This window comes from Hemitrygon akajei, chromosome 13 (assembly GCF_048418815.1).
Source record: "Hemitrygon akajei chromosome 13, sHemAka1.3, whole genome shotgun sequence".
Classification (NCBI taxonomy): Eukaryota; Metazoa; Chordata; class Chondrichthyes; order Myliobatiformes; family Dasyatidae; genus Hemitrygon; species Hemitrygon akajei.
Window position 1 is genome coordinate 104,121,472 of NC_133136.1, and position 26,761 is coordinate 104,148,232.

At 41.2% G+C, this 26,761-nt stretch overlaps 1 protein-coding gene and 1 long non-coding RNA gene across 3 annotated transcripts in view; one reads left to right on the forward strand and one right to left on the reverse strand.

Annotated features, from left to right (window-relative positions):
- fras1 (Fraser extracellular matrix complex subunit 1) overlaps positions 1 to 26,761 on the forward strand; it is a 518,421-nt gene that overhangs the window by 480,507 nt on the left and 11,153 nt on the right. For both annotated transcript variants that reach the window (XM_073065197.1, XM_073065198.1), the window contains exons 62-67: positions 4,362 to 4,594; positions 14,901 to 15,061; positions 18,309 to 18,523; positions 19,557 to 19,707; positions 19,791 to 19,898; positions 25,163 to 25,322. In XM_073065197.1, coding sequence (XP_072921298.1) covers positions 4,362 to 4,594; positions 14,901 to 15,061; positions 18,309 to 18,523; positions 19,557 to 19,707; positions 19,791 to 19,898; positions 25,163 to 25,322 — 1,028 coding nt within the window. The remainder of the gene's footprint in view (positions 1 to 4,361; positions 4,595 to 14,900; positions 15,062 to 18,308; positions 18,524 to 19,556; positions 19,708 to 19,790; positions 19,899 to 25,162; positions 25,323 to 26,761) is intronic.
- The window catches only part of LOC140738095 (uncharacterized), a 90,191-nt gene that overhangs the window by 49,690 nt on the left and 13,740 nt on the right, over positions 1 to 26,761 (reverse strand). The gene's annotated exons all lie outside the window — the stretch shown is intronic.

The window sequence follows — 26,761 nt, forward strand, 5'->3', positions numbered from 1 at the left end:
AAGGAAATTGCCAAATGACAGACAGCTGTTGGCTCTCGCGCATGAAGACTTAAAACTTTTAAAAAAACAAATACTGGAGCGTACGGCGGCAACTGACAGGGAGTTCACGGACAGATTGACCCGGCTGGCGACGAACATTGAAAAACTGACAAACACTGTTGCATTAATAAAGCCCCTTGTTAAATGTATAAAACATGTCTGCATCAGTGTTATCTTGTATTTCCATACAATGTTACATTAGGCTGTTACACATCTATTATCAGAGAAGTACTTGCATAAATAGGTAAACCATCTTCATACAAGCAAGGACAGAAAACAGGGCAAAGTGAGTATACTTATTTATTCAGTAAGTTATGGGTCAAAGTATTTGGTGAGTATATTTCTAACTCTTCCGGCTTCAGTCTCATTGCCGTCTGTTCTGAAATTGTTAGGTTGTGAGGGGGTTTGCGTTCAAGAAAACAATTAAATGCCGTGCTGCTGCTGCCACCATCAGTTCCGAACAGCATTTTTAAAGATCTCCATTTACCCCGTCCACACTACTCTGCCCAATCGGAGTTTTCAAATTTACATACTCTGGAGAGCGTTTTAGAAAAGCGTGGTTTTCAGGGGAGGAAAATGCCATTTTAGTGTAGACGAAGGGTCAAAACGAAGAGAAAAAGCTTCGGTTATGGATTTATCCGGTCTAGTGTGGACGTAGCTCCTGCCTCTAACCTAACACAGGCACTCCCTGTGCCTTCTTCCTTCCCATCTCTGCAGCTGAATGCACCCTTGTTTTTTCACTTTTTCTGTCTGTTGAACATTTATACCAATTTCAAATATTGTGTTCTCCTCTCCACAAGTGTTGTTTGTCACACTAAGGATATCCATCATTGTAAGTGTTCATGGTGAATTTACAGCCTTTGTCGGTTTTTGCTTTTCGATGCTCTTTTCAAATACCTATTGAAGGTGTTAATTTAGTTTATGCAATTTAATTGCACAAAAAATATACAGGAATGTACTTGGAGAAAATTTCAAATGCCATTATGGGCTATTTCCTGATTTACACCAGAAAACAGAAGGAAATTAGTCATTACTTGTTAACTCTACACATGTGGGGGAATCTCATCTACAGTTCTTCCTCCACTGAGAGACAAGTGTGACTATTTGCTGATGTGAAACTGAAAGCAAAACAGCAGATGCTGGAAATTTGAAAGAAAATGTAGGAAACAGTCCTTTTGTCAGCATTGGTAAAGAGAAGACATTTTGACTTTAAATTGCAGAGAAAATGGCAAGGAATGGATAATGTAAAAGAAATATTTCTGAATGAGTGATTGTAGGATTGCCATGGGAATAAGCTTCAGGGATGATTTGAGTGATATGTCAATGGAAGTAGTTACAAAGAGGAGAATCGGAAAGTAATCAGATGAGGGCAGTTAGAAAACAAGTTCAGAAATGACTGGTGTGGCTACAGAGAGAGAAAGCGGAAATTACTTTAGATTGCATAGTGACCGAAATGAAGTTTCTCAACCCAGAATGTCGACTGTTTATTTTCCTGCCGAATTCCTCCAGCATTTTGTATGTGTTGATTTGGAATTCAAATGACTCCTTTGTCATTTTATGCACAGCCTTGGGTAATGGGGAGCCATGTAAGCAGCACCACAAAGAAAATATGAAGAAACTCCCAAGTCTGAATGTGACTGTCAACAATGATCAAGAAATAGAAATGCACTTGCTTTGACATCATACTGCATGCCAAGGTGTGCTGTCTCAGCATTAAAAACAGTAACAATTTGCTGAATTTCATTTTCTGTAAGGTGGTAAGAAGCAAATTTACTGAACTTTCATGTAATACAGTATTGCATTTAAAACAAAATCCAGCAAACTCTCCTGCTACTGAATCCAGTAAGGACAAGTTCATAGAGGTCATCAACAGAAGCATTGCAAACTCACCAAGACTTCTGAAACAGCATCTCACAAACTCATAATCTCCACTCCAGAACAAAATGATGTAGTGTGATGGGAAAATCCCCACCTCCTATTTGTCTTCCAAATCAGACATCACCCTGATGCATTGCCCCAGCTGTATGTAAGCTAGGAAAGAATCCTGCAATTAACTCACCACCATTGCCTCAAAGACAGTTAAAGATGGGCAATAAATACTGTCTTTTAGTGACACCAAAATGCCATGTTTGAATAAAAGAGATACTCCTGCATAGTCTGAACATACTTTTATTTCCCACTGTGTATCATGTTTCATGCTGCACGTTGGTCATCATTTCTAATTTTATTTGTTTACTGAGGTACCATGGAATAGGCTCTACCAGCCCTTTGAGCCGCACTGCCCAGTGATCCCCTGGTTTAATCCTAACCTAATCAAGCTACAGTGACCAGTTAATCTACCAACCAGTGCATCTTTGGACTGTGGGTAAGGAAACTGGAGCACCAGGAGTAATTACAAACTCCTTACAGGCAGCGGCAGGAATTGAATCAGGTCACCTGCACTGCTACACTACCATGCCACCCAATAACACGGGAAAGCAATTCTCATCACTCCATTGTAAACTGTAACCATTACAGTCTCTGAGCCAACTTGAAAATTTAGTGTTAAATGAGGTTTCTTTTTTAACTTGAGTAGAGATGTGGAATACCATACAAGAATAATTGGGTTACAACAGGACTGTTAATTCCACTCATGTTACAGGGAGCCACTCAAGAAAGGAGACTTGTATTTTGTATTCTAGAACCAGCATACCAGTGATTGTGAGGTGAACTCGAACGCTCTGTTGTAATTCAGACCAGTGATGCCATGGATTATATCCTTTCTCAAGCTTTCTGAAAACTATTATATTCTAGATCCAATTATGATAAATCCTGCAATAACAATTCATGCTGTTCTTGATGTAGGTTTTATATATAATTAACGAGTATATGACAAAGTTACATCTTTTAAGTGGTTTGTACCACACCCAAATTTGAGCCTAGAAGTTCCATTTCCTCATTGCCATCAAAAATGGAGTAAAGATTGATAGAAGCTAGAATGGAATTGAAGAGTTTATGCAGAAGACTTTTTGTCTGTTTGTTGGATTGGGGCTGAAGTGGACACAGGGAAGCTACTAAGTTTGAATGGAAAAGAATTTTTTTTTAAATTGAAGTGTTACAGAGATTTAAATTTCCAGTCACAGATTAAAAGGAAATCATTGCAAAATTAGTATGCTTCAAGTAAAATCGGGCATTAAAAGAATACCCTGCCCAATCAAGTAGATATGTAGGCAAGCTTGTCATCATAGATGATTAATGCAATGTTAATTAAAGCATAAAGATAGTTGAACGGATGTATGGTTATGAAAGTACTGCACAGGGATAGATGCACTTTGACCAGTCTAGCCCCAGGCATTTTGGCGCCATTTGTAGAGTGCACTCAGTCACAGCTGATTGATGTAAAATGGAACACCTGATTGGCAGACAAACTTGTATCTGTAGGGACTAGGAAAGGGAGGTAGAAAACTCTGGAGTTTTGTCTCTTTGGATTTATACCTGATTCTGTTTAAATCTCTTCGGAAATGAAAAATTCAAAGGGATTGTTAACAGTGTGTATGCTGTTTTGACTGTTAAAACGTGATGAAAGAGATGGTTCGGTGGTGACAGGATTCATTTCTTAGTGCTTATCAAGTTTTCTTAGTTAATGTAATTAATCAATTGTATATCAACTACATTTATTGTGTTGTCAATTTTGCTTGTTATATTTATTATTAGCAAATATAACCAGCATTTTTACAATCTAAATACGGTTCCTGAATCTGCAAACTATGACATAACTTTTCTATTAATTAAATATCTGAGAATTGAATAGATTAGTCAAAAAGAAAATTCAGATTCAGTAAACAAAACCACTTCCCTCTGGTTGAATATTGTTATGGTGATCTTTGCTGGAGGAACTGTGCATTGATGATTGTATTAAACTTAAGCAAAATTTGTTTGGTTGTTTCAGATTTATTGTGTACCTCCATCCTTTCCTCAGTACAGGAGTATATATGCCTTTTAAATTAAATACTTCCCTTGCTGCCAACATGCTAGGATTTTGCCCTTCGTGTTGAGATTTATTTAATCTTGGTAACTAAGCTTTTCTGAAATTAAAACAGCAAATGCTAAAATAGGCAGCCTCAACAAAGGGAAAGTAATAACAACACTTAAGGCAGTATTTTATCAGAAATATACTCTGGAGCAAGATCATAAATCCGAAACATTCCCCTCTACTCAGGTGCTGCTTGACTTTCTGAGTATTCGCAAAATTTTTTGCTTTTGTTTTTATTTCTTGTTTCCAGCCTTTGCAATGTTCTGCTGAGGAGAACACTAATGACTCTTCCTTTAATCTCTTGCTTTAGGTCCTTGATAGTATCTACTTCAGCCGTCGATTCCATGTCCGTTGTGTTGCTAAAGCAGTGGACAAGGCTGGCCATGTGGGAACACCACTGAGGAGCAATATTGTCACCATAGGAACGGACAATTCAATATGCCACACACCTGTGGTGGCAGGGACAGCAAGGGGATTCCAGGCCCAATCCTTTATAGCAACCCTGAAGTACTTGGATGTCAAGCACAAGGAACATCCCAACAGGTATTGTGCAGATAGAAGGTCACTATCATTATTATGATGGCAGGCTTCAGATTTGTACAAAAAAGATCGTGATCATAGGTTGCAGAAGTGTGAACACAAATGCTCACCGTTCCTGGGTAAAATCAGCTCATTCAGGAAATTTTGGGTATTTCTGCGGGCAGGCCGCACTCTTGCATGCATTAGGCTTGCATCGAATGACATTGTAAGGCATGCACTGCAGATTTCCATCCATACTGGTCAAAATGGTGTCAGCATACCACGGTTGACATCTTCCAGATAGTCCACAAAAATGTCTATTTTACTTCTTTTCCATCTGTCTTTCATCTTAAATGTTTCTGGAACGGTTAGATCCTGTGATTTTCAGTCTAGAGATCGATTGATCCAGCATTTCACTGTGCCCAAGAAACTTTGAGACAGGGCATGTGCCAATGTTAGATTCTATTTTGCCGATTTAAGTGGTGTTGAGATTGAGACGTTGAGGTAAATGCAAAGATGAACGAGACCTCAGTGCTGACTTCCCGCCTTTTGATCGCTACTGAGAAGGAGTCTGTGAGTGGCCCATCACCGTCTGGCTCACTGTGGCAGGCGACTAGGCCATAAGACCATTACATGTAGCAGCATTCGGCCCATTGAGTCTGCTCCGCCATTCAATCATGGGCTGATCCAATTCTTCCAGTCATCCCCACTCCCCTGCCTTCTCCCCATACCCTTTGATGCCCTGGCTAATCAAGAACCTATCTATCTCTGCCTTAAATGCACCCAATGACCTGGCCTCCACATCCGCTCGTGGCAACAAATTCCACAGATTTACCACGCTCTGACTGAAGTAATTTTTCCGCATCTCTGTTCTAAATGGACGTCGTTGTCCTAGACTCCCTTACCATGGGAAATAACTTCACCATATCTAATCTGTTCAGGCCTTTTAACATTTGGAATGTTTCAATGAGATCCCCCCCTCATTCTCCTGAACTCTAGGAATACAGCCCAAGAGCTGCCAGACGTTCTTCATACAATGACCCTTTCATTCCTGGAATCATTCTCATGAAACTTCTCTGAACTCTCCCCAATAGCAGTTTATGCTTTCTAAAATAAGGAGCCCAAAACCGCACACAGTACTCCAAGTATGGTCTCACGAGTGCCTTATACAGCCTCAACATCACATGCCTGCTTCTTGGCTCATGTGGTGTCTTCATGGATGAAGGAAGATGTTATTATGGTTCTGCTTTATGGATTGGACTGTGGACTTCCTTAGACTTGTGGTTTTTATATTCTGTGTTTATCACCCATTTCTTTCCATTTTGTTGCGTGAGCATAGGGGGTTTGGGGGTTGATGTTCTTGTTCCATTTTGTGCAGGGGCAGCGGGGTTTGGGGCCAATATTCTTCGGTTTTGTGCAGGGGAAGGGGTGTTTGGGGCTGATGATCAGGATGCCGTTCTTTTTTGTGTGGAGGCTGGGTTTGATGTTTCTCTCTGAATGACTTTCATGTTCTTTCCTTGTTTGGTGGCTGTCTGGAGAAGACGAATGTCAGATGTCTCTGGATACGTACTTTGATAATAAATGAACCTTTGATACTGACACAAAATGGTGCTCTGATCTCCAGAATACAAATACAGTCAACAGTCTGGGTAAAACCAGGACTATTTAGTGCTAGTTTGTTGCTTCTTTTGTGCTTAAAGTAGACATTGGGGCAGCCCAGACACCTCCCAGTGCAGGTGGCATGGTCATGTAGAGGTTAGCACAACACTTTACGATGCAGGTGACCAGGCTTTATCTCCCACCACTACCAGTAAGGAGTTTGTACCTTCTCACCGTGAGTTTCCTCCGGGTGCTCTGGCTTCCTCCTGCAGTCCAAAGAAGTGACGGTTTGTAGGTTAATTGGTCACTGTAAGTTGTCCCAGGATTTAGGCTAGGATTAAATTGGGGATTGCTCAAAGAGCCAGAAGAGCTTATTCCATGCAGTATCTCAATGAATGAATAAATTACAACGAGTAGGGATTGTGTTCTCCAGCATTTAGCTGCTGGGGTACTCTTTCAATGAGTGGGGAGCGGAAATGGAGGTTATTGGGATATATGCAATATGAAATCAGTGATAATACAGAGAAAAAAGGATAGACTGAAAGCCATTTGGGATGATGAATCCAGGAGCAGATTCTTCGGGGAAGAGTGGGAGTGTATAATAGGTCAAAGAAGGAGAGGGTGCGTGAAGAGAAGGGCATAGATTGCAGAAATTGCAGGTGACTGCTGACAGATTGCAGCAAATGCCACACCACACAAATTGCTCCTTGATTTTCTTCCTCTGAGAAAGAGAACTGTTTTTTTTATGTATTGAATCTCCCCAGGTTATGCAAGACTTCAGAGAAATGTCTGCAACCTGGTTTCCTTGAGTCGGAAACACTGTCGGTTGTGATTGCAAAAGTTGCCCTGATGGGTTAATTAGCTACAGTCTAGTACAGATCTTATTTATTTTTAGATCTTAGCTTGAATTAGTTAATTAGAATGGATCTGTACTAGCGCTAACAGCAAAATGCCAAACCAGAGAGTTTCAGCCTGTGCTACAAGTGTGACAGCTGCAGAAAAGATGGACGCCATGGAGGGATTGCCTACGGAGTCTCTGTGGGTGGAGGTTAGGAACAGGAAGGGGTCAATAACTTTACTGGGTGTTTTTTATAGGCCGCCCAGTAGTAACAGGGATATTGAGGAGCACATAGGGAAACAGATCCTGGAAAGGTGTCATAATAACAAGAGTTGGTGTAATGGGAGATTTTAATTTCCCAAATATTGATTGGCATCTCCTTAGAGCAAGGGGTTTAGATGGGGTGGAGTTTGTTAGGTGTGTTCAGGAAGGTTTCTTGACACAATATACAGATAAGCCTACAAGAGGAGAGGCTGTAGTTGATTTGGTATTGGGAAACGAACCTGGTCAGGTGTCAGATCTCTCAGTAGGAGAGCATTTTGGAGATAGTGATCATAATTCTATCTCCTTTACAATAGCATTGGAGAGAGATAGGAACAGACAAGTTAGAAAAGTGTTTAATTGGAGTAAGGGGAATTATGAGGCTATCAGGTAGGAACTTGGAAGCTTAAATTGGAAACAGATGGTCTCGGGGAAAAGTACGGAAGAAATGTGGCAAATGTTCAGGGGATGTTTGTGTGGAGTTCTGCATAGGTACGTTCCAATGAGACAGGGAAATTATGGTAGGGTACAGGAACCGTGGTGTACAAAGGCTGTAATAAATCTAGTCAAGAAGAAAAGAAAAGCTTACAAAAGGTTCAGAGAGCTAGGTAATGTTAGAGATCTAGAAGATTATAAGGCCAACAGGAAGGAGCTTAAGAAGGAAATTATGAGAGCCAGAAGGGGCCATGAGAAGGCATTGGCGGGCAGGATTAAGGAAAACCCCAAGGAATTCTACAAGTATGTGAAGAGCGAGAGGATAAGATGTGAAAGACTAGGACCTACCAAGTGTGATAGCGGGGAAGTGTGTGTAATGTTCAGCTATATCAGCTCGTACACATCTAGGGGAGACCTCGTCGCCCGCACAACCTTGTCTCACGGTTGAGTCGGTTGTTGTGAAATGCCATCTGATATGGCCTCAATCATCAATCTTCAGCCAACACACAATGTACATTCTACAAATTACACTTTATAACTCTTACTTGGACCATGAAATTAATAAAGATACAATACAAAAAGGAATGAATGGAAACAAAAAAAAAGGCGCCAGACTTATCAAAGTTCAGTTTCTTCGTGCACACACAGTTGGAGCTCAGGACCTTCCTTCTTCCCCTGCGATCCGCTCCGACCCCACGACTCGTAGCTCAGGACCACCCGAAGTGATCGACCAGAGCACTCCCAGCACGACTGTCTTCCTCTCGATCTCCCCTCCAACTCCTCGAAAAGTCCGCACAACACTAGCTTACAGTCCCACAAGAAAGAATAACATATATCCCAATTGGTTAACAAATCAATACAATTCTCGTTATCAGTAATTATAACCCAAACAAGCTGTGAGAGAAAGCACTCTCTCACCAGTTAACGTAACAAAGAAGCATTTTTACAAACGTTTAACATAACAAAGAAGCCATTTTAATTAACATATGCAGTAACATAAAGAAGAAACCCCTTATGTGTGTATGGAACAGGAGAAAATAGCAGAGGTACTTAATGAATACTTTGCTTCAGTATTCACTATGGAAAAGGATCTTGGTGATTGTAGGGATGACTGTCAGCAGACTGAAAAGCTTGAGCATGTAGATATTAAGAAAAAGGATGTGCTGGAGCTTTTAGAAAGCATCAAGTTGGATAAGTTGCTGGGACTGGATGACATGTACCCCAGGCTACAGTGGGAAGAGAGGGAGGAGATTGCTGAGCCCCTGGCGATAATTTTTTTGCATCATCAATATGGACGGGAGAGGTTCCGGAGGATTGGAGGGTTGCGAATGTTGTTCCTTTATTCAAGAAAAGGAGTAGAGATAGCCCAAGAAATTATAGACCAGTGTGTCTTATCTCAGTGGTTGGTAAGTTGATGGAGAAGATCCTGAGATGCAGGATTTATGAACATTTGGAGAGGTATAATATGATTAGGGGTAGTGAGCATGGCTTTGTAAAGAGCAGGTCATGCCTTACAAGCCTGATTGAATTTTCTGAGGATGTGACTAAACACATTGATGAAGGAACAGCAGTGGATGTAGTGGATATGGATTTCAGCAAGGCATTTGATAAGGTACCCCCATGCAAGCGTTATTGAGAAAATAAGGAGGCATGGGATCTAAGGGGCATTGCTTTGTGGATCCAGAGCTGGCTTGCCCACAGAAGGCAAAGAGTGGTTGTAGAAGGGTCATATTCTGCATGGAGATCGGTCATCAGTGGAGTGTGTCAAGGATCTGTTCTGGGCCCCTTACTCTTCATGATTTTTATAAATCATCTGGATGAGGAAGTGGAGGGATGGGTTAGTAAGTTTGCTGATGACAAAGGTTGGAGGGGTTGTGGATAGTGTGGAGGGCTGTCAGAATTTACAGTGGGACATTGATAGGATGCAAAACTGGGCTGAAAAGTGGCAGATGGAGCTCAATGCAGATAAGTGTGAGGTGGTTCAGTTTGGTAGGTCAAATATGATGGCAGAATATAGCATTAATGGTAAGACTCCTGGCAGTGTGGAGGATCAGAGGAATCTTGGGGTCCATATCCACAGGACGCTCAAAGCAGCTGCACAGCTTGACTCTGTGGTTAAGAAGGTGTATGGTGTATTGGCCTTCATCAACCGTGGAATTGAATTTAGGAGATGAGAGATAATGTTGCAACTATATAGGATCCTGGTCAGACCCCACTTGGAGTACTGTGCTCAGTTCTGGTCGCCTCACTACAGGAAGGATGTGGAAGCCATAGAAAGGGTGCAGAGGAGATTTACAAGGATGTTGCCCGGATTGGGGATCATGCCTTATGAGCATACGTTGAGTGAACTCAGCCTTTTCTCCTTGGAGCAACGGAGGATGAGAGGTGAACTGTTAGAGGTGTATAAGATTATGAGAGGTATTGATCGTGTGGATAGTGAGAGGCTTTTTCCCAGGGCTGAAATGGTTGTCATAAAAGGGACACAGGTTTAAGGTGCTGGGGAGTAGGTACAGAGGAGCTGTCAGGGGTAAGTTTTTTACTCAGAGTGGTGAGTGCATGGAATGGGCTGCCAACAACAGTGGTGGAGGCGGATATGATAGGGTCTTTTAAGAGACTTTTGGATAGGTACATGGAGCTTAGAAAAATAGAGGGCTATGGGTAAGCCTAGGAATTTCTAAGGTAGGGACATGTTCGACACAACTTTGTGGGCCGAAGGGCCTGTATTGTGCTGTAGGTTTTCTATGTTTCTATGTTTAAGGGGAGAGAATATATTGGAATGGACAGCCAACCAAAAAGGAAAGCAGTTGAGAATAAAGAACCAACTGCAACAATGTCCAAATTGCAGGGTAGTGACTTGGTCCGAGGACAGTTTGCTTATTATAATTAGTAAAAATTACATTTTGTCCATATGCTCACCTTGCAAAGAAGAAGAGTGGCTGACTGCACTTTAAGGACAGCCAAACTCTATAGTGAAGCCATTCCGTAATTAGATCAATTTCTTTTAATTAGAGTATACCTAAGCTTTAGCTTCAATTAAACATGAAAAGTGTGTATTGTAATGAAACTGTCGGAACAGAATTTTTTGTAATGGCAGTTTTGCAAGAAGGAGAAGAGGTGTTATTCCTGTAGATATTTGGGCAGAATGGTTTTCTGATGCCAGGATGATAGAAGTGCACCCTATCCTAAAATTAATATTGTTAATATTGGGTATCATCAATACTCTTCATTTTTGGATAATTCCTTATGATCATCGATGTCTTGCTTCCACTGTAGTTTCATCTGCTGTGACTATTGTGACTGTTCTACGGAAATGTAGGAGGTACTTGATAGGGGAGTGGGTGGGTGGGTGGGTTTGTGTCAGCTCCTGACTGGTCTGTGCTCCCTGCGCATGGACTTGAGGTTCTCAGTGCCATCCTAAATGACTAATACTGGACTAGAGGTTCTCAGTGCCATCCTAAATGACTAATACTGGACTAGTGGTTCTCAGTGCCATCCTAAATGACTAATACTGGACTAGAGGTTCTCAGTGCCATCCTAAATGACTAATACTGGACTAGAGGTTCTCAGTGCCATCCTAAATGACTAATACTGGACTAGAGGTTCTCAGTGCCATCCTAAATGACTAATACTGGACTAGAGGTTCTCAGTGCCATCCTAAATGACTAATACTGGACTAGGTTCTCAGTGCCATCCTAAATGACTAATACTGGACTAGAGGTTCTCAGTGCCATCCTAAATGACTAATACTGGACTAGAGGTTCTCAGTGCCATCCTAAATGACTAATACTGGACTAGAGGTTCTCAGTGCCATCCTAAATGACTAATACTGGACTAGAGGTTCTCAGTGCCATCCTAAGTGACTAATACTGGACTTGAGGTTCTCAGTGCCATCCTAAATGACTAATACTGGACTAGAGGTTCTCAGTGCCATCCTAAGTGACTAATACTGGACTTGAGGTTCTCAGTGCCATCCTAAATGACTAATACTGGACTAGAGGTTCTCAGTGCCATCCTAAGTGACTAATACTGGACTAGAGGTTCTCAGTGCCATCCTAAGTGACTAATACTGGACTAGAGGTTCTCAGTGCCATCCTAAATGACTAACACTGGACTAGAGGTTCTCAGTGCCATCCTAAGTGACTAATACTGGACTAGAGGTTCTCAGTGCCATCCTAAATGACTAATACTGGACTAGAGGTTCTCAGTGCCATCCTAAATGACTAATACTGGACTAGAGGTTCTCAGTGCCATCCTAAATGACTAATACTGGACTAGAGGTTCTCAGTGCCATCCTAAGTGACTAATACTGGACTTGAGGTTCTCAGTGCCATCCTAAATGACTAATACTGGACTAGAGGTTCTCAGTGCCATCCTAAATGACTAATACTGGACTAGAGGTTCTCAGTGCCATCCTAAATGACTAATACTGGACTAGAGGTTCTCAGTGCCATCCTAAATGACTAATACTGGACTAGAGGTTCTCAGTGCCATCCTAAGTGACTAATACTGGACTTGAGGTTCTCAGTGCCATCCTAAATGACTAATACTGGACTAGAGGTTCTCAGTGCCATCCTAAGTGACTAATACTGGACTTGAGGTTCTCAGTGCCATCCTAAATGACTAATACTGGACTAGAGGTTTCCCTGAGCCAGTGCAGCTGTTGCATTTTCACAGGGAACTTTTGTACATGCTCTCAAAACTTCTGCCTGGTGATCTCTACTTTCTGCCTGGTGATCTCTACTTTCTGCCTGGTGATCTCTACTTTCTGCCTGGTGATCTCTTCTCAAGACAGAGTTAAGATTGAGAGGGTCTGATGTCAGGCATGTGAACAGTGTTACCTGACCAGAGTAACAAGTTGTGCAACCAAGGGCTCAATACTGGGGATGTTGGCCAGAGAAAGGACACTGATGTGGTTTACTTATCCTTCACATGATTTTGGAGGATTTTGTGGCTTCAGCATTGATTATATGTTTACAGTGGCTTGATGTGCCTGGTGCAACTAACTGAAATTAATAAGAAGGCAGGAATCAGTTAACTATGGGCTTTGTGTCTAGTATTAAGGACTTGTCCTTCAGATATCCTTTTCCTTCAGCCACCTGTGATCAAGCAGTGATGATATGATGTGTAGACATATCAGCATTTTATAAAAACTGTCTTTTTGTTCAATAGGTCATTATTTCATGTTCAGTCAAGTTAAGTAGAAGTTGAAAAATCGAGGATCTAATTTTCACCAGATTTTCAGAGAAGCCTGCAGAAAGAGCTGGTGACACTGCAGTTTGAAGAATGAGGGAAGAAAAGAAAGAACAAACATGTACATGAAGAACAGGAAGATGACTCGACTGAGGGAGGGCTGCTCAGGGATAAAGGAGGAAATGTGTGCCTGGCGACAGAGGGGGTAGCGGGTGTCCTTAACGAATATTTGCTTCAGTGTTCACCAGTGAGAGGGATCTGGACAACTGTGAAGTTAGCATTGAACAGGCTGGAGCATGTCAAGGTTAAGAAGGAGGCAGTGTTGGAGCTTTAGATAAACATGCAGATAGATACTAATTCCCCACAGTCAAATGGTATTTACCCCAGGTTACTATGGGAAGTGAGGGAAGAGATTGCTGGGGCATTGACGATGATTTTTGCATCCTCACCTGCCGCAGAGTACCAGAGGATTAGAGAATGGGAAATGTTGCTCCTATGTTCAAGGAAGATGATAGATCCTGGAAATTGTAGATCAATGAGTACAATGTCAATGGTGAGCAAACCGGTGGAGAGGATTCTTGGGGACAAAATTGATGGGCACATGGAGAAGCATATTCAGATTAGGGATGGTCACCATGACTTTGTGAGAGGCAGGTTGTGCCTCACGAGCCTGCCTGACTTTTTCAAGTATGACAACAAGACATATAAATAAGGTTACAGTGGTGGATGTGGTCTTAATGGAGTTGGTAAGGTATTTGACAAGGTTCCCCATTGAAGGCTCATCCAGAAAGTCATGAGGTAATGGATCCATGGAAACTTGGCAGTGTCAATATGAAATTGGCTTGCTCATAGAAGGCAGAGGCTGTAGTAGATGGAGCATATTCTGCCTAGAGGCCAGTGGCTGGTGGTGTTCTGCAGGGATCTATTCTGGGATGCCTGCTCTGTGATTTTTATAATGACTTCAATGAGTAAGTGAAAGGGTGGGCTAGTAAGTTTGTAGGTGAGATGAAAATTAGTGGCATTGTGGATAGTGTAGAAAGTTGTAGGACATTGACAAGATGCAGAGCTGGCCTGTCAAGTGGTAGTGTGAGTTCAATCTGAAACAGTATGAAGTGATGCACTTTAGAAAGTTGATCTTGAAGGCAAAATACAAGATTAATATCAGATTCTTAGCAGTGTGGAGGAAGAGAGAGATCTTGCGGTCCACATCCATAGATCCTTCAAAGTTGATGGGTTAAGAAGGTGCAACACAAAATGCTAGAGGAACTCAGCATATGGTGTGCTGGCCTTCATTAGTCAGGGGGCTAAGTTTACAAGCCACAAGGTAAAACTGTTAGTCCACGCTTGGAATATTATGTCAGTTCTGGTTGCCTCATTATATGAAGGACACAGAAGCTATGGGGTGGGTGCGGAGGAGATTTACTGGGATGCTGCTTGTATTAGAGAACGTGTTTTATGAGAATAGGTTGAGCCAGCTAGGGCTTTTCTCTTTGGTGCAAAGGAGGTTGAGGGACAACATGATACAGACGTACAAGATGATAAGAGGTATAGATGGGTTCCAGCCATCATTGCCCTTGGAAAGGGGCACTGGCTGTCCACTCTGAGGGCATCCTTTCAAGGTTATGGCAGGAAACTTTACAGGAGATGCCAGAGGTAGGATTTTTAGAGACTGGAAAGTGCCTGGAGTGCAGTGCCATTGGTTACTGTAGAGACATTTAAGACCATTCTTTACGTTAATGACTTACCAACGTAATTGCAACAATGAAAACAAATTTAGGTAGTATTGATTTTGTTACTCATATAAAAACTTGCACTGCTCTGAAATGAACGTTTTTGTTTTGTGTTCTTTCTAGTAAACATTGTGTATAATTCATGTTTAATTTGCTTTTGTGTATATGATGGAATGTGCCTGTCATGCTGTAGAAAGTAAGTTTTCCATTGCATCTGTGCATACTGTACATGTACTTGCGCATATAACAATGACTTTAACCTTTCTTTTCTGTTCAGAATCCACATCTCGGTGCAGATTCCTCACCAAGATGGTATGCTGCCTCTGGTATCCACCATGCCACTGCATAACCTTCACTTCCTCTTATCGGAATCCATATACAGGCACCAGCACATCTGTTCCAACCTGGTTACACTCAAGGACCTCAGGAGTATTACAGGTAGAACTGGGAGGAAATTCAAATGAGCCCAACCTGTCATAGTGCAGCTCCTGCTGCCCTCATGATAATTTAACTGAGAGTCAAAAGTCACAATGCATATAAGTAAAGGTCCTATCACATTAAAATTCTAATATGTTCCCACGGTTACCAGAAGTGTGAGCTATGCACCAATTCAAAGAGATCCTGCAATAACTTAAGCAAAAGAAATTCATCATGAACACAAGACATTTCATTCACAAAAATTATTATTTATAGGAGGAATTGCATGTCAAAAATTGATTCAAGTTGTGATTCGATTGCTATATGCAATGCTATGATTTTTGCCTTCATTTATGTAGACACAGTTTTCCAATTTATCCATGTAAAGATGCATCAGGAAAAGAACAAAAGAATATTGCAATAGTTTGGTTCGTATGTTTCTGACATTCCACTAAACCAATGAATAATTAAACCTGAGACAAAGAAGTGTTTGTATTGACTTTTACACATTTGTGATTCTATTATGAATAGAGAGCTGATGAATCTTTGGCTTTTCAAGAATCTCCTGTTGAAAACTGTGCCCAAATTCCATGCATTGAAAGTTTCAAATTTGTTGATAACTGTTTGCTTTACAATTGTCAATTTTATAGGGTTCTACTGCCCTAGTTTTAAAACATGTTCCACTTACAGTTTACATAGGAAGGAAGTGTTCACAACTATTAATAGTTCTTTTGTTACCCTTGAAACCACAAAATGAGCAATTTTCAACAATGAGATCAATACCTCTGGTTAGTCCTTTCTCACACTTATTTTAATGGCTGTCACTGTATACAAGCTAAATCATACAAAATACAGTGTACTCCGATTAATTGGGATACATCAGGGCTAGTATAAACAAAAGACAAACTGAGTAACAAATTATGCATTTCAATGAAATACAGAACACGTCAGAACACTCCCAATACTACTACAGTACTATAAAACCGTATTAATAGTTATCAATCAAGAAATTCAGCCAATGTACATTTCTGTGTTCTTTTGATTGACTATAAATGAACAAAATTAGTGCAGATAATGGACTGCCTTCAAACAATGCTTTTGATGATTGCGTTCCCAAATCCTCATTTTAATTGAAGATGATTTTCAATACTTTCAAATTCTTTGTAGTTCCTAACTTGAAGTAGTGAAATCGTTTCATTTTCATGCCTGGGCATTTCTGGCATCTCTAAGCTTGAACGCTTGAAACAGCAAAGAGCAAAACAGTTCTGAATGGTCCTGCTGCTTATTTCTTGCCAACTATCAGTAATGAAAATCATTGCTTTTTGAACACGTACACATGCAGCCTACTCTTTTTAAAAGCACAGCGTGGTGTCTAATGCCCACACAAATGTACGTGACTGACGCTAGTTAGAAACTGTTCAGCAACATTGTCCTCCCCCACTTAAGTGGCATAGTGTCTCAGATAAACAAAGGGAATCCCAGCAATTTTCTCTATTATTTCCCTATTCTTTAAGAGTTGTCTCAAATAAGCAGCTGCCCTAATTAATCAGAAACTACTGTATAGGAATATCTGCTAAACAGAGGAAGTAGCAATTTTAACAAAATGTTAAACATTTTAACCATATTTGTGCTAATGCTGCCATGATTTTACCATATCTGGATTCTATCCATATTTTGTAAGTTTAATCACCTCTCAAGCATTCCGTTTATAAGGCTGACTGCATCCTAAAATTCAAACAGATTATAAGCCGACCTTGTAAACCTGTGTGTTTCTTCTACTTTTTGCTTGTGCACTTAAAAGAAATAATGCTGTTGTGAGATTAATCAGGTGAAATATTTCTGTAGTTAACTGAGCAAGTTGAAAGAACAGAAGCTTCAATCATACTGTGCCCAAGAAGAGTGCGGTTACCCTGCCTAAATGACTATCGCCCAGTGGCTCTTACGTCCACAGTGATGAAGTGTTTTGAGAGGCTGATGTGGAAGCATATCAGCTCCTGTCAGTGGCGAATCGGATCCACTCCAATTCACCTACTGAAGCAATAGGTCTGCAGCAGATGCCATCTTGTTGGCTATTCACACAACCCTGGAACATCTGGGCAGCAAAGTTACATATATCAGGGTGCTCTTTATCGATTACAGCTCAGCATTTAACACCATCATTCCCTCAAAACTAATCAGTAAACTCCAAAATATGGGCCTCAATATCCCCTTGCGCAAATGGATCCTGGATTTCCTCACTTGTAGATCCCAGTTGGTTTGGATTGGCAAAAACATCTCCAGAATTTCCATCACCACAGGAGCACCACAGGGATGTGTGCTTAGCCCCCGCTCTACTCGCTATACACCTATGACTGTGTGGCTAAGTACAGCTCCATCACCATATGCAAGTTTGCTGATGACACCACTGTTGTAGGCTGTATCAAAGGAGGTGATGAATCAGCATGCAGGAGGGAGATTGAAACCTGTCACTCAATGTCAATGAGTCCAAGGAACTGATTGTAGACTTCAGGGGAGAGAAACCAGAGGTCCAGAAGCCAGTGATCGTTGGAGGATCAGAGATGGAGAGGGTCAGTAACTTTAAATTACTGGGTGTCACTATCTCAGAGAATATGCACTAGACCCATCATTTAAATATTGTTGTGAAGAAAGGACAACAGGGCCTCTGATTCCTCAGAAGTCTACAGAAGCTGAGCATGTCATCGAAGACCTTGGGAATCTTCTGTAGATGTGTGGTGGAAAGTGTGCTAACTGACTGTATAACCTGGTATGGGAACACCAATGCCTTTGACTGGAAAATCCTACAAAAGGTACTGAATTCGGTTCAGTACGCCACGGGTAAAACCCTCCCAACCGTTGAGCACATCTACATGAAACATTGCTGTAGAAAAGCAGCATCCAACATCAAAGATCCTCACAACCAGGCCATGCTCTTTTCTCGCTGCTGCAATTAGGTAGAAGGTACAAGAGCCTCAGGACTCGCACCACCAGGTTCAAGAACAGTTACTGCCCCTCAACCATCAGGCTCTCGAACAAAAGGAGATAGCTATGCTTATTTAAGGACTCTTACATTGGCATTTCATGCTCATTATTTATTGCTATTTATTTATATCTGCATTTACTCAGTTTGTTTACAGTACATGAAGTTTACAGTTGTGCTCTATAGATTAGCTAAGTATGCCTGCAGAAAAAGATTGTATGTATGTAGGTGCACTCTGATAATTAATTTTACGTTGATCTTTGAACATTAAGTAAGTGGTGTGTTTTGCAGACTCTGGATTTCTAGATTATGTCATCTATGACTCCATCACCCTTGGGCCTGGATATGATCGGCCATTCCAGTTTGACCCGAATGTAAGAGAACCCAAAACCATTCAGCTGTATAAACACCTCAACCTAAAGAGCTGCATCTGGACATTCGACGCCTACTATGATATGACAGAACTTATTGATGTCTGTGGTGGCTCCGTGACAGCTGACTTCCAGGTGATTATTAAAAGAAAAATGAAAAAATTGGTGAGATGTTTATTCTTATTTTAAATTTGGTCATCATTTACCTAGTATAAGAGTCTAAACTTTTAAGCAAATTGCTTTCAATCTCCAATTAAATGAAATTTCCATTAAATTTCACCCAATTTTATAGTTGGAAGGGAGAATAGCATTATAGTTTATAAGACATACCTAGTTTCTGTGCTGGTATCTCCCACAATTGCAATGTGAAATGTTTATGATCATTAACCTTTTTAAATTTTAAAACTATGTCAGTAAAAGATTTCTGATCACTTGTTGAGGTCTTCTCAAAGCAATTTGCATTCACTTAAATAGCTTTGAATGACTATCGTGTAAACAAAGATGAGAGATAACTTGTACAGATAAAACCATGCAAACAGCAAATTAAATGAATGATATTTCTGAGTTAGGCAGTCATAGTGGGGGGGGGGGGGCGGGGGGCGAGGAAACAATGGCCTGGATGTTGGGAAATATAGTGCTGTTCTTTGAACAGGACCTTTGAATTTTTGTTTTGAGGTAATTATACTAACCTAAATTATGTGGTTGAATTTAACACAAATTGATTAATATTGATTTTAGAAGATAATGTAAAATGATGATATTGACTGTCATCAATTTAATGAATCCATTGAATTCAACAGGTGGCAGAGCTAATATCAGACTTTTTATACTTGTGTTTGAAAAGTAAAGAGTGAGTATGCTTCAAAGAAGATAAAGATATTACAGTTGAAAATCTTTCTCCGCAAAGAACTTTCTCATCTAAAGCTGAAGTCTGCTCATTACATTCAAACTATCTTCTCATTTTAGTCTGTCCAGTCAATTTACACACTCTTATTTTGTGATGTGCACATTGGTCTGAATTTATGCAGGTGGAGGTGAGAGAAAGCAAAAAATGGATTGTGTTGTGTTTATGGTAAACTGTATGGAATATGACATTTTTAAGCCAAGAAACTTGCTCTTCAAAGGGTTTTTATTCTGACACCATTCTTTATCATCCTAACATTTGCAGGTTCGAGACTCTGCCCAATCATTTCTGACCGTGTCAGTGCCTCTGTATGTGTCTTATATTTACGTTACAGCACCAAGAGGCTGGGCTTCACTGGAGCATCACACTGAGATGGAGTTCTCATTCTTTTACGATACTGTTCTGTGGAGAACAGGTAGATCAGAAAAGCCACAAAAAATTGTTCTGTTTCATTTATTTTCATTCATCTGAAGCTTTTCTTCACTTTTCTTTGTACAGGAATTCAGACCGACAGTGTGTTGTCAGCACAGCTTCAGATAATACGGATTTACATAAGAGAAGATGGTCGTCTTGTCATTGAATTCAAGACCCATGCAAAATTTAGAGGTACTTTGAAGGACATGAAAATGAGGAAAGACAAAAGAAATACATGCAATAGAAATGTATACTCCATAAATCAATTTATAATAATAACATACATATTAGCATTTATTGTGTAGGTATTATTGACTTTAATGCCAAGAGGCTTTAGAACATCCATTGAGGTTTTTAGAATGGTAAAAAAGTAAGGGCCAACAATTGTTTTGGTTGTTGATTGTCAGCTGTACATTCTGTAGGCATGGCTCCAATGTACACCCAAATAGGCAAGAACCTTAGTATTCAGTAAGTGTTCTTTTGATTTGGAAGCAAGCTTTGGGGTTGCAATCAGGAGCAGGGGGACTAGAAAGTTATAGGACAGGGAAACTGGCGGCTGGGACAAAATTTTGGGAGACAGAAGTGATTTAAGTAAAAGGACCAGCAGAGGATGGCTGGTAGTGTTTACATGGTTGGGGTCCCACAGTTCAGAAAGTACAGGGCTACTAACTAGAATTTGAGAGATTTCTCCTTGCATGTATAAAAACTGTTTGTAAAGAACAGATAACAATGATCATGGGAGTTTCAAATACTTTGGGTCACAACTTCCAGCAATGCTTTTCTAGTTCCACCGTGAATACTAATGGCTTAACATGGAACTATATGTCACGTAGAGCAGAGAAATTCCTACACTAGAATTCTGTTCACAGAGGGACTGTAATCTAGAATCACCTCGAACAATAAAAGTAACAGATTTAGAGTGTGATTCTTCGACACTGATAAATCCTTGCCTTGAAGTACAGTTTGGAATTTATTTGTACCAAATGTGCTAACTTTTCAGTTATCATACTTGTTTGTAATAGTTTCGGTGCTAAGATACTAATGATGGGCTAATATTGCAAATTTGTCAAAAAATTACTTCATTCTTTTGGTTCCAGTTAGATTATCCTTGACCTTGGCTCTGCTTCAAACGAAAATCTCCATATCCCTTGATTCCTTTTTCAATACAGAATAAACCTATCAACCTCAATGTTGACAATACTCAATGACTGAGCAGCCTAAGGTTTGGAGGTTAGAGAATTACAAACACTCAAAACTGCAGCAAGTCTTCAATACTCTTGAAATAAAATATTACCACTTTCTACTGACTCAGGCCAGTATTCAATTTGCTTTGATAATTCTATGGTTCATGAACAATGACATCCACATCAATCTGGCCACAAACACTTACCCTTCCCACAGTTTGAAATATCTTCACATTCACATAAATTCACATTCCCCCATATTAAGCTTCTATTTACTACATTTGCATCTAACCACAAAACCCATGTCTTAATGGAGTCTGTTTGTAATCCCTACAGGTTTACTTTTCCATATTGACAAACATTGGATGTGTTACACTAGGTCCTATATCTAGTCACTAGGGTCAAAGCAGTATTCCTTGTAGTAACCGATTGTCACACTGCAAGATGTTTTCTTTAATCATATTTCACCCAAGGGTTTTCATCTTGATACGTCAACTCTTCCTCTTTCCAGAGATGCTGCCTGACTTGTTGAATTTTCTGATTATCTTTGATTTTCATTTTTCATTGAATCCCACTCCCTCTCTTCTGTTCTTTAGCTAATCTTCTGTCCATGACCCCAGTCCAACTCCCTGAGCTCTTATTTATAAAACTGGGATATTCATCAGTGGAATCTCTGCTCTTAAAAGTGATTGCAACCTTCTTAAGTTTATTTTTGGGGGAGGGTCTGCAGAAGTTGCTGTGTGGGAGATGACTACTTTCTCTTCCTCCTCCATTAACCTCATCTAAATGGTGGCAACTACATATGGCTTGCCGCTTCCCTTCCATTGCATACTACTCTGCCTCTGTTGACTTTCACCAGGAGAAGAGGTGATAAGATTAGTTTTCCATCGGGGTGTCATGCTGTCTGTTTACTCTCTTTAACATAATTAGCTCTACCGGCTTCAAAGTAATACTTCTTGCCACCAATTCATTAAGCTGAAGTTTCCCAGGAGCCCTGCGCACCCATCTGCCCCCTCCATTAACTGACACTGTTGACCAGACTTTTCAAGAGGCACTTCATTGCTCTTCCCCACCGAGCTAGATTCTGAGAAAAGAGCAACATTGGCGCCAAGAGGCTGCCACATTCTCTCAGTTGGCCCAGGCCCAGAAAACGAGGACAGAGGCACAGCAGGCTTCTGACCAGCAGATAGAGGCCTTGCCTCAATGGAGCTTGGGCAGCAATCCTGCCATTGAAAATAATCACCCTTCTGTGCTGTGCATGGCGCACTAAAAGAGGCATTGATAAGTTCCAGTCAACATTTCCCTTGTGTCACATTTTACTTTCAAGCATGTGTAATTACTCTGAGCACTCTGCAAAGAGTTCTTTCTGATTTGGATACAGCAAGCATTGGCATGAAATCCTGTCAGTCTTCTGAATCTAGGTTTTTCATCGGGTCCTGCCAAACTGGCCCTGCAGCTGAATTCCAAACAATGAAATCTCTTATTTAAAAAAAAAAATACTCCTCCCACATCTAAAATGGAAAGTGCGAGTTAGCCAGTGAAAGGAGAAAGATGATAAGTTTTTGCTTTTAAAAAAGGGGAAGGCCCATCATAAATAGAATAAGATTTTAAATAATAAAGGAATAACTTTGGTTAAGCTATGAAGTCTGCTGAAAACTGCACTGGTTAATGGCTTGAATGGATGTTCATCCACTGACCACATTAGAAATGTACACATATTGTTGGACAAACACAAGGAAATCTGCAGTTGCAGGAAATTCAAGCAACACACACAAAATGCTGGTGGAACACAGCAGGTCAGGCAGCATCTATAGGGAGAAGCGCTGTCGACGTTTTGGGCTGAGACCCTTCGTCAGGACTAACTGAAAGGAAAGATAGTAAGAGATTTGAAAGTAGTGGGGAGAGGGGGAAATGCGAAATGATAGGAGAAGACCGGAGGGGGCGGGATGAAGCTAAGAGCTGGAAAGGTGATTGGCGAAAGTGATACAGAGCTGGAGAAGGGAAAGGATCATGGGATGGGAGGCCTAGGGAGAAAGAAAGGGGGAGGGGAGCACCAGAGGGAGATGAAGAACAGGCAGAGTGATGGGCAGAAAGAGAGAAAAAAAAAAGGAGGGAAAAAAACAAATATATCAGGGATGGGGGGAGGAAGGGCATTAACGGAAGTTAGAGAAGTCAATGTTCATGCCATCAGGTTGGAGGCTACCCAGCCGGTATATAAAGTGTTGTTCCTCCAACCTGAGTGTGGCTTCATCTTGACAGTAGAGGAGGCCATGAATAGACATATCAGAATGGGAATGGGATGTGGAATACGGGGAGATCCTGCTTTCTCTGGTGGACAGAGCATAGGTGTTCAGCGAAACGGTCTCCCAGTCTGCCTCGGGTCTCACCAATATATAAAAGGCCACACCAGGAGCACCAGATGCAGTATACCACACCTGCCGACTCACAGGTGAAGTGTCGCCTCACCTGGAAGGACTGTCTGGGGCCCTGAATGGTGGTGAGGGAGGAAGTGTAAGGGCAGGTGTAGCACTTGTTCTGCTTACAAGGATAAGTGCCAGGAGGGAGATCGATGGGAAGGGATGGGGGTGGGGAACGAGTGGACAAGGGAGTTGCGTAGGGAGCGATCCCTGCGGAAAGCAGAAAGTGGGGGGGGAGGGAAAGATGTGCTTGGTAGTGGGATCCCATTGGAGGTGGCGGAAGTTTCGGAGAATTATACGTTGGACCCGGAAGCTGGTAGGGTGGTAGGTGAGGACGGGGAACCCTATCCTGAGTGGGGTGGCGGGCGGATGGGGTGAGGGCAGATGTGCGGGAAATGGGAGAGATGCATTTGAGAGCAGAGTTGATGGTTGGAGAAGGGAAGCCCCTTTTTTTTAAGAAAGGAAGACATCTCCTTCGTCCTGGAATGAAAAGCCTCATCCTGAGAGCAGATGTGGCGGAGACGGAGGAATTGTGAGAAGGGGATAGCATTTTTGCAAGAGACAGGGTGGGAAGAGGAATAGTCCAGGTAGCTGTGAGAGTCTGTAGGCTTATAGTAGATATCAGTAGATAAGCCGTCTCCAGAGATGGAGACAGAAAGATCAAGAAAGGGGAGGGAGGTGTCGGAAATGGACCAGGTAAATTTGAGGGCAGGGTGAAAGTTGGAGGCAAAGTTAATGAAGTCAACGAGCTCAGCATGCATGCAGGAGGCAGCACCAATGCAGTCGTCGATGTAGTGAAGGAAAAGAGGGGGACGGATACCCGTGTAGACTTGGAACATGGACTGTTCCACAAAGCCAACAAAAAGGCAGGCATAACTGGGACCCATGTGGGTGCCCATGGCTACACCTTTGGTTTGGAGGAAGTGGGAGGAGCCAAAGGAGAAATTATTGAGAGTGAGAACTAATTCCGTTAGACGGAGGAGAGTGGTGGTAGAAGGGAATTGGTTAGGTCTGGAATCCAAAAAGAAGCGGAGAGCTTCGAGACCATCTCGGTGGGGGATGGAGGTATATAGGGACTGGACGTCCACGGTGAAAATAAGGCGGTGGGGGCCAGGGAACTTAAAATCATTGAAAAAATTCAAAGCGTGAGAAGTGTCCTGAACATAGGTGGGAAGAGATTGAACAAGGGGGGATAAGACAGTGTCAAGGTATGCAGAAATGAGTTTAGTGGGGCTGGAGCAAGCTGAGACAATGGGTCTACCTGGACAGGTAGGTTTGTGGATCTTGGGTAGGAGGTAGAAACGGGAAGTGCAGGGTGTGGGAACTATGAGGTTGGTGGTAGTGGATGGGAGATCCCCAGAGCTGATCGGCCAGGTAGAGGTCAGTACGCCAGACTACAACAGCTCCCCCCTTATCAGCAGGTTTTATAGTAAGGTTGGGATTGGTGTGGAGGGAGCGGAGAGCAGAGCGTTCGGAAGGAGTGAGGTTGGAATTGGAACACGGTGTGGTGAAGTCGAGATGGTTGATGTCCCATCGGCAATTAGCAATAAAGAGATCCAGAGCAGGGAGAAGACCAGAGCGGGGTGTCCATGAAGAGGAGGAGGGTTGAAGACGGGAGAAGGGGTCATCGGTGGGGGTAGGAGAGTCCTTGCCAAAGAAGTAAGCTCGGAGACGGAGCCGGTGGAAGAAGAGTTCAGCATCATGGCGTACGTGGAACTCGCTGAGGTGTGGGCGAAGGGGGACAAGCATATTGTTGGATATGTTACTCAAAGTAAGGAACCTAAATTTGACCACAGAACTGCTTTCTGAGCTGAGGGAAAAGAACCTCACCTGTAATGTTTGCTTTCCTTTTCAGGACATTTTGTGACAGATCACCACACATTGCCAGGACAGAAGTCTCAGATTGTGGCTCCTGACCATTTAGGAGGCATTGAATTTGACCTTCAACTTATCTGGAGCACTCAAACATTTGATTCTCCATATCAGCTGTGGCGGGCAACTAGTTCCTATAACAGGTAGAGTACAAAGCCATCCCCTGTGCTAATCGGGGACATTTTATGGACTACTACATTTCAAGAGCATATTTTTTAAAAAGTTGACGGTCTGTCTTGTTTTGAACTTTGCTGGCATGTTTTGGAAGGATGCATGCTTTTAACTTTGATAGATTTTAACCCTTTTGGGATATTTTCTCAGCATTGGATAGCGACACTGATTATTGTTTTGAAAAAATATACTGAAGATGCTGGAAATCTGAAATTAAGGCAAAAATTTCTGAAACGATCTACAAATCAAGCAGCCTCTGTGAGGTGGAATACAGATGTTGTTTCAGGACTTTTAACTTGAAATAGTATCTTTGTTTCTCTTTCCCCAGATGTTGTCTGATTTCATAATGGAACATTTTAGGTGAACTATAAAGTTACCCACTGAACATTGATTCATCATAAACTAATAAATATGGTCTGGATATTGGTCAAGTTTGCTCAGTCAGAGAGTGCAATAGGAATACACAGAATACTTCAAGGGGAAGAAGAAATGATCTGCATTAATTGTTGTGGTTTAGATAATATATAATGCTTTTCCGGGATTTTTGAGGACCATCTGTCACAGTTATGGTGGATGATCCATAGAACCCATGTGGAAATTCAATCCCAATATCATCTGACTTGTATAAGGAAACCTTTCAACCATGCCTGTTTCTTCAGAATATAACCCCATATGCACATTAGAATATGCAACAGATATATGTGACATATTTCAATTTACTTTGAAAATATACATTTTCTGGATGGGGATAGAAAAGCACATTACCCATATTTAAAAGCAAATACTGGCAAATAATTAATCCATGTGCCATAATGTAGACAGCGTGATAGGGAATGGTGGGCTCATTTATACAGCTGACAATGTGATATGCAAATGCAGAATATTTCCATATTTATTATAGATAGAGTTTTAATGCAAAACCTGCTCGAGGCAACAATAACAGTTTTGTCTTGGCACATTTGCCATCTGAGTTAGTTGACCAAAGTTCATTGTTTGTATTGTTTTGTTCACAAATTAATTAATTTTATACTGATTAATATCATTGTTAAAATGGGCGAATAAATTTAAATGTATTTCTCTGCCAGTATAAACAGCAGTCTTTGAAACAATTTCACATTGGATGATCTTGGAGTCCCACATTTAAGGTGACTGGTATTTTTAACGATAGTACAACGGGTAATAAGAACTGAATGATCCAGTAAATATGCACTTTGTTCAGCTTTTATATAAAAAAGAGCAAGAATAGATATCTTGTGATCATACATTCAGAAAGAGTATCTTGATCTTCCAAGTGTATGGTGAAGATCCTATACAAGTACTCTAATAATGATTCTATTTATTTTAATAAGTACAAAATGCATAAAACATTACATTTTACCAAGCATGTTATTGAAATGTTTACAGTCTGGGA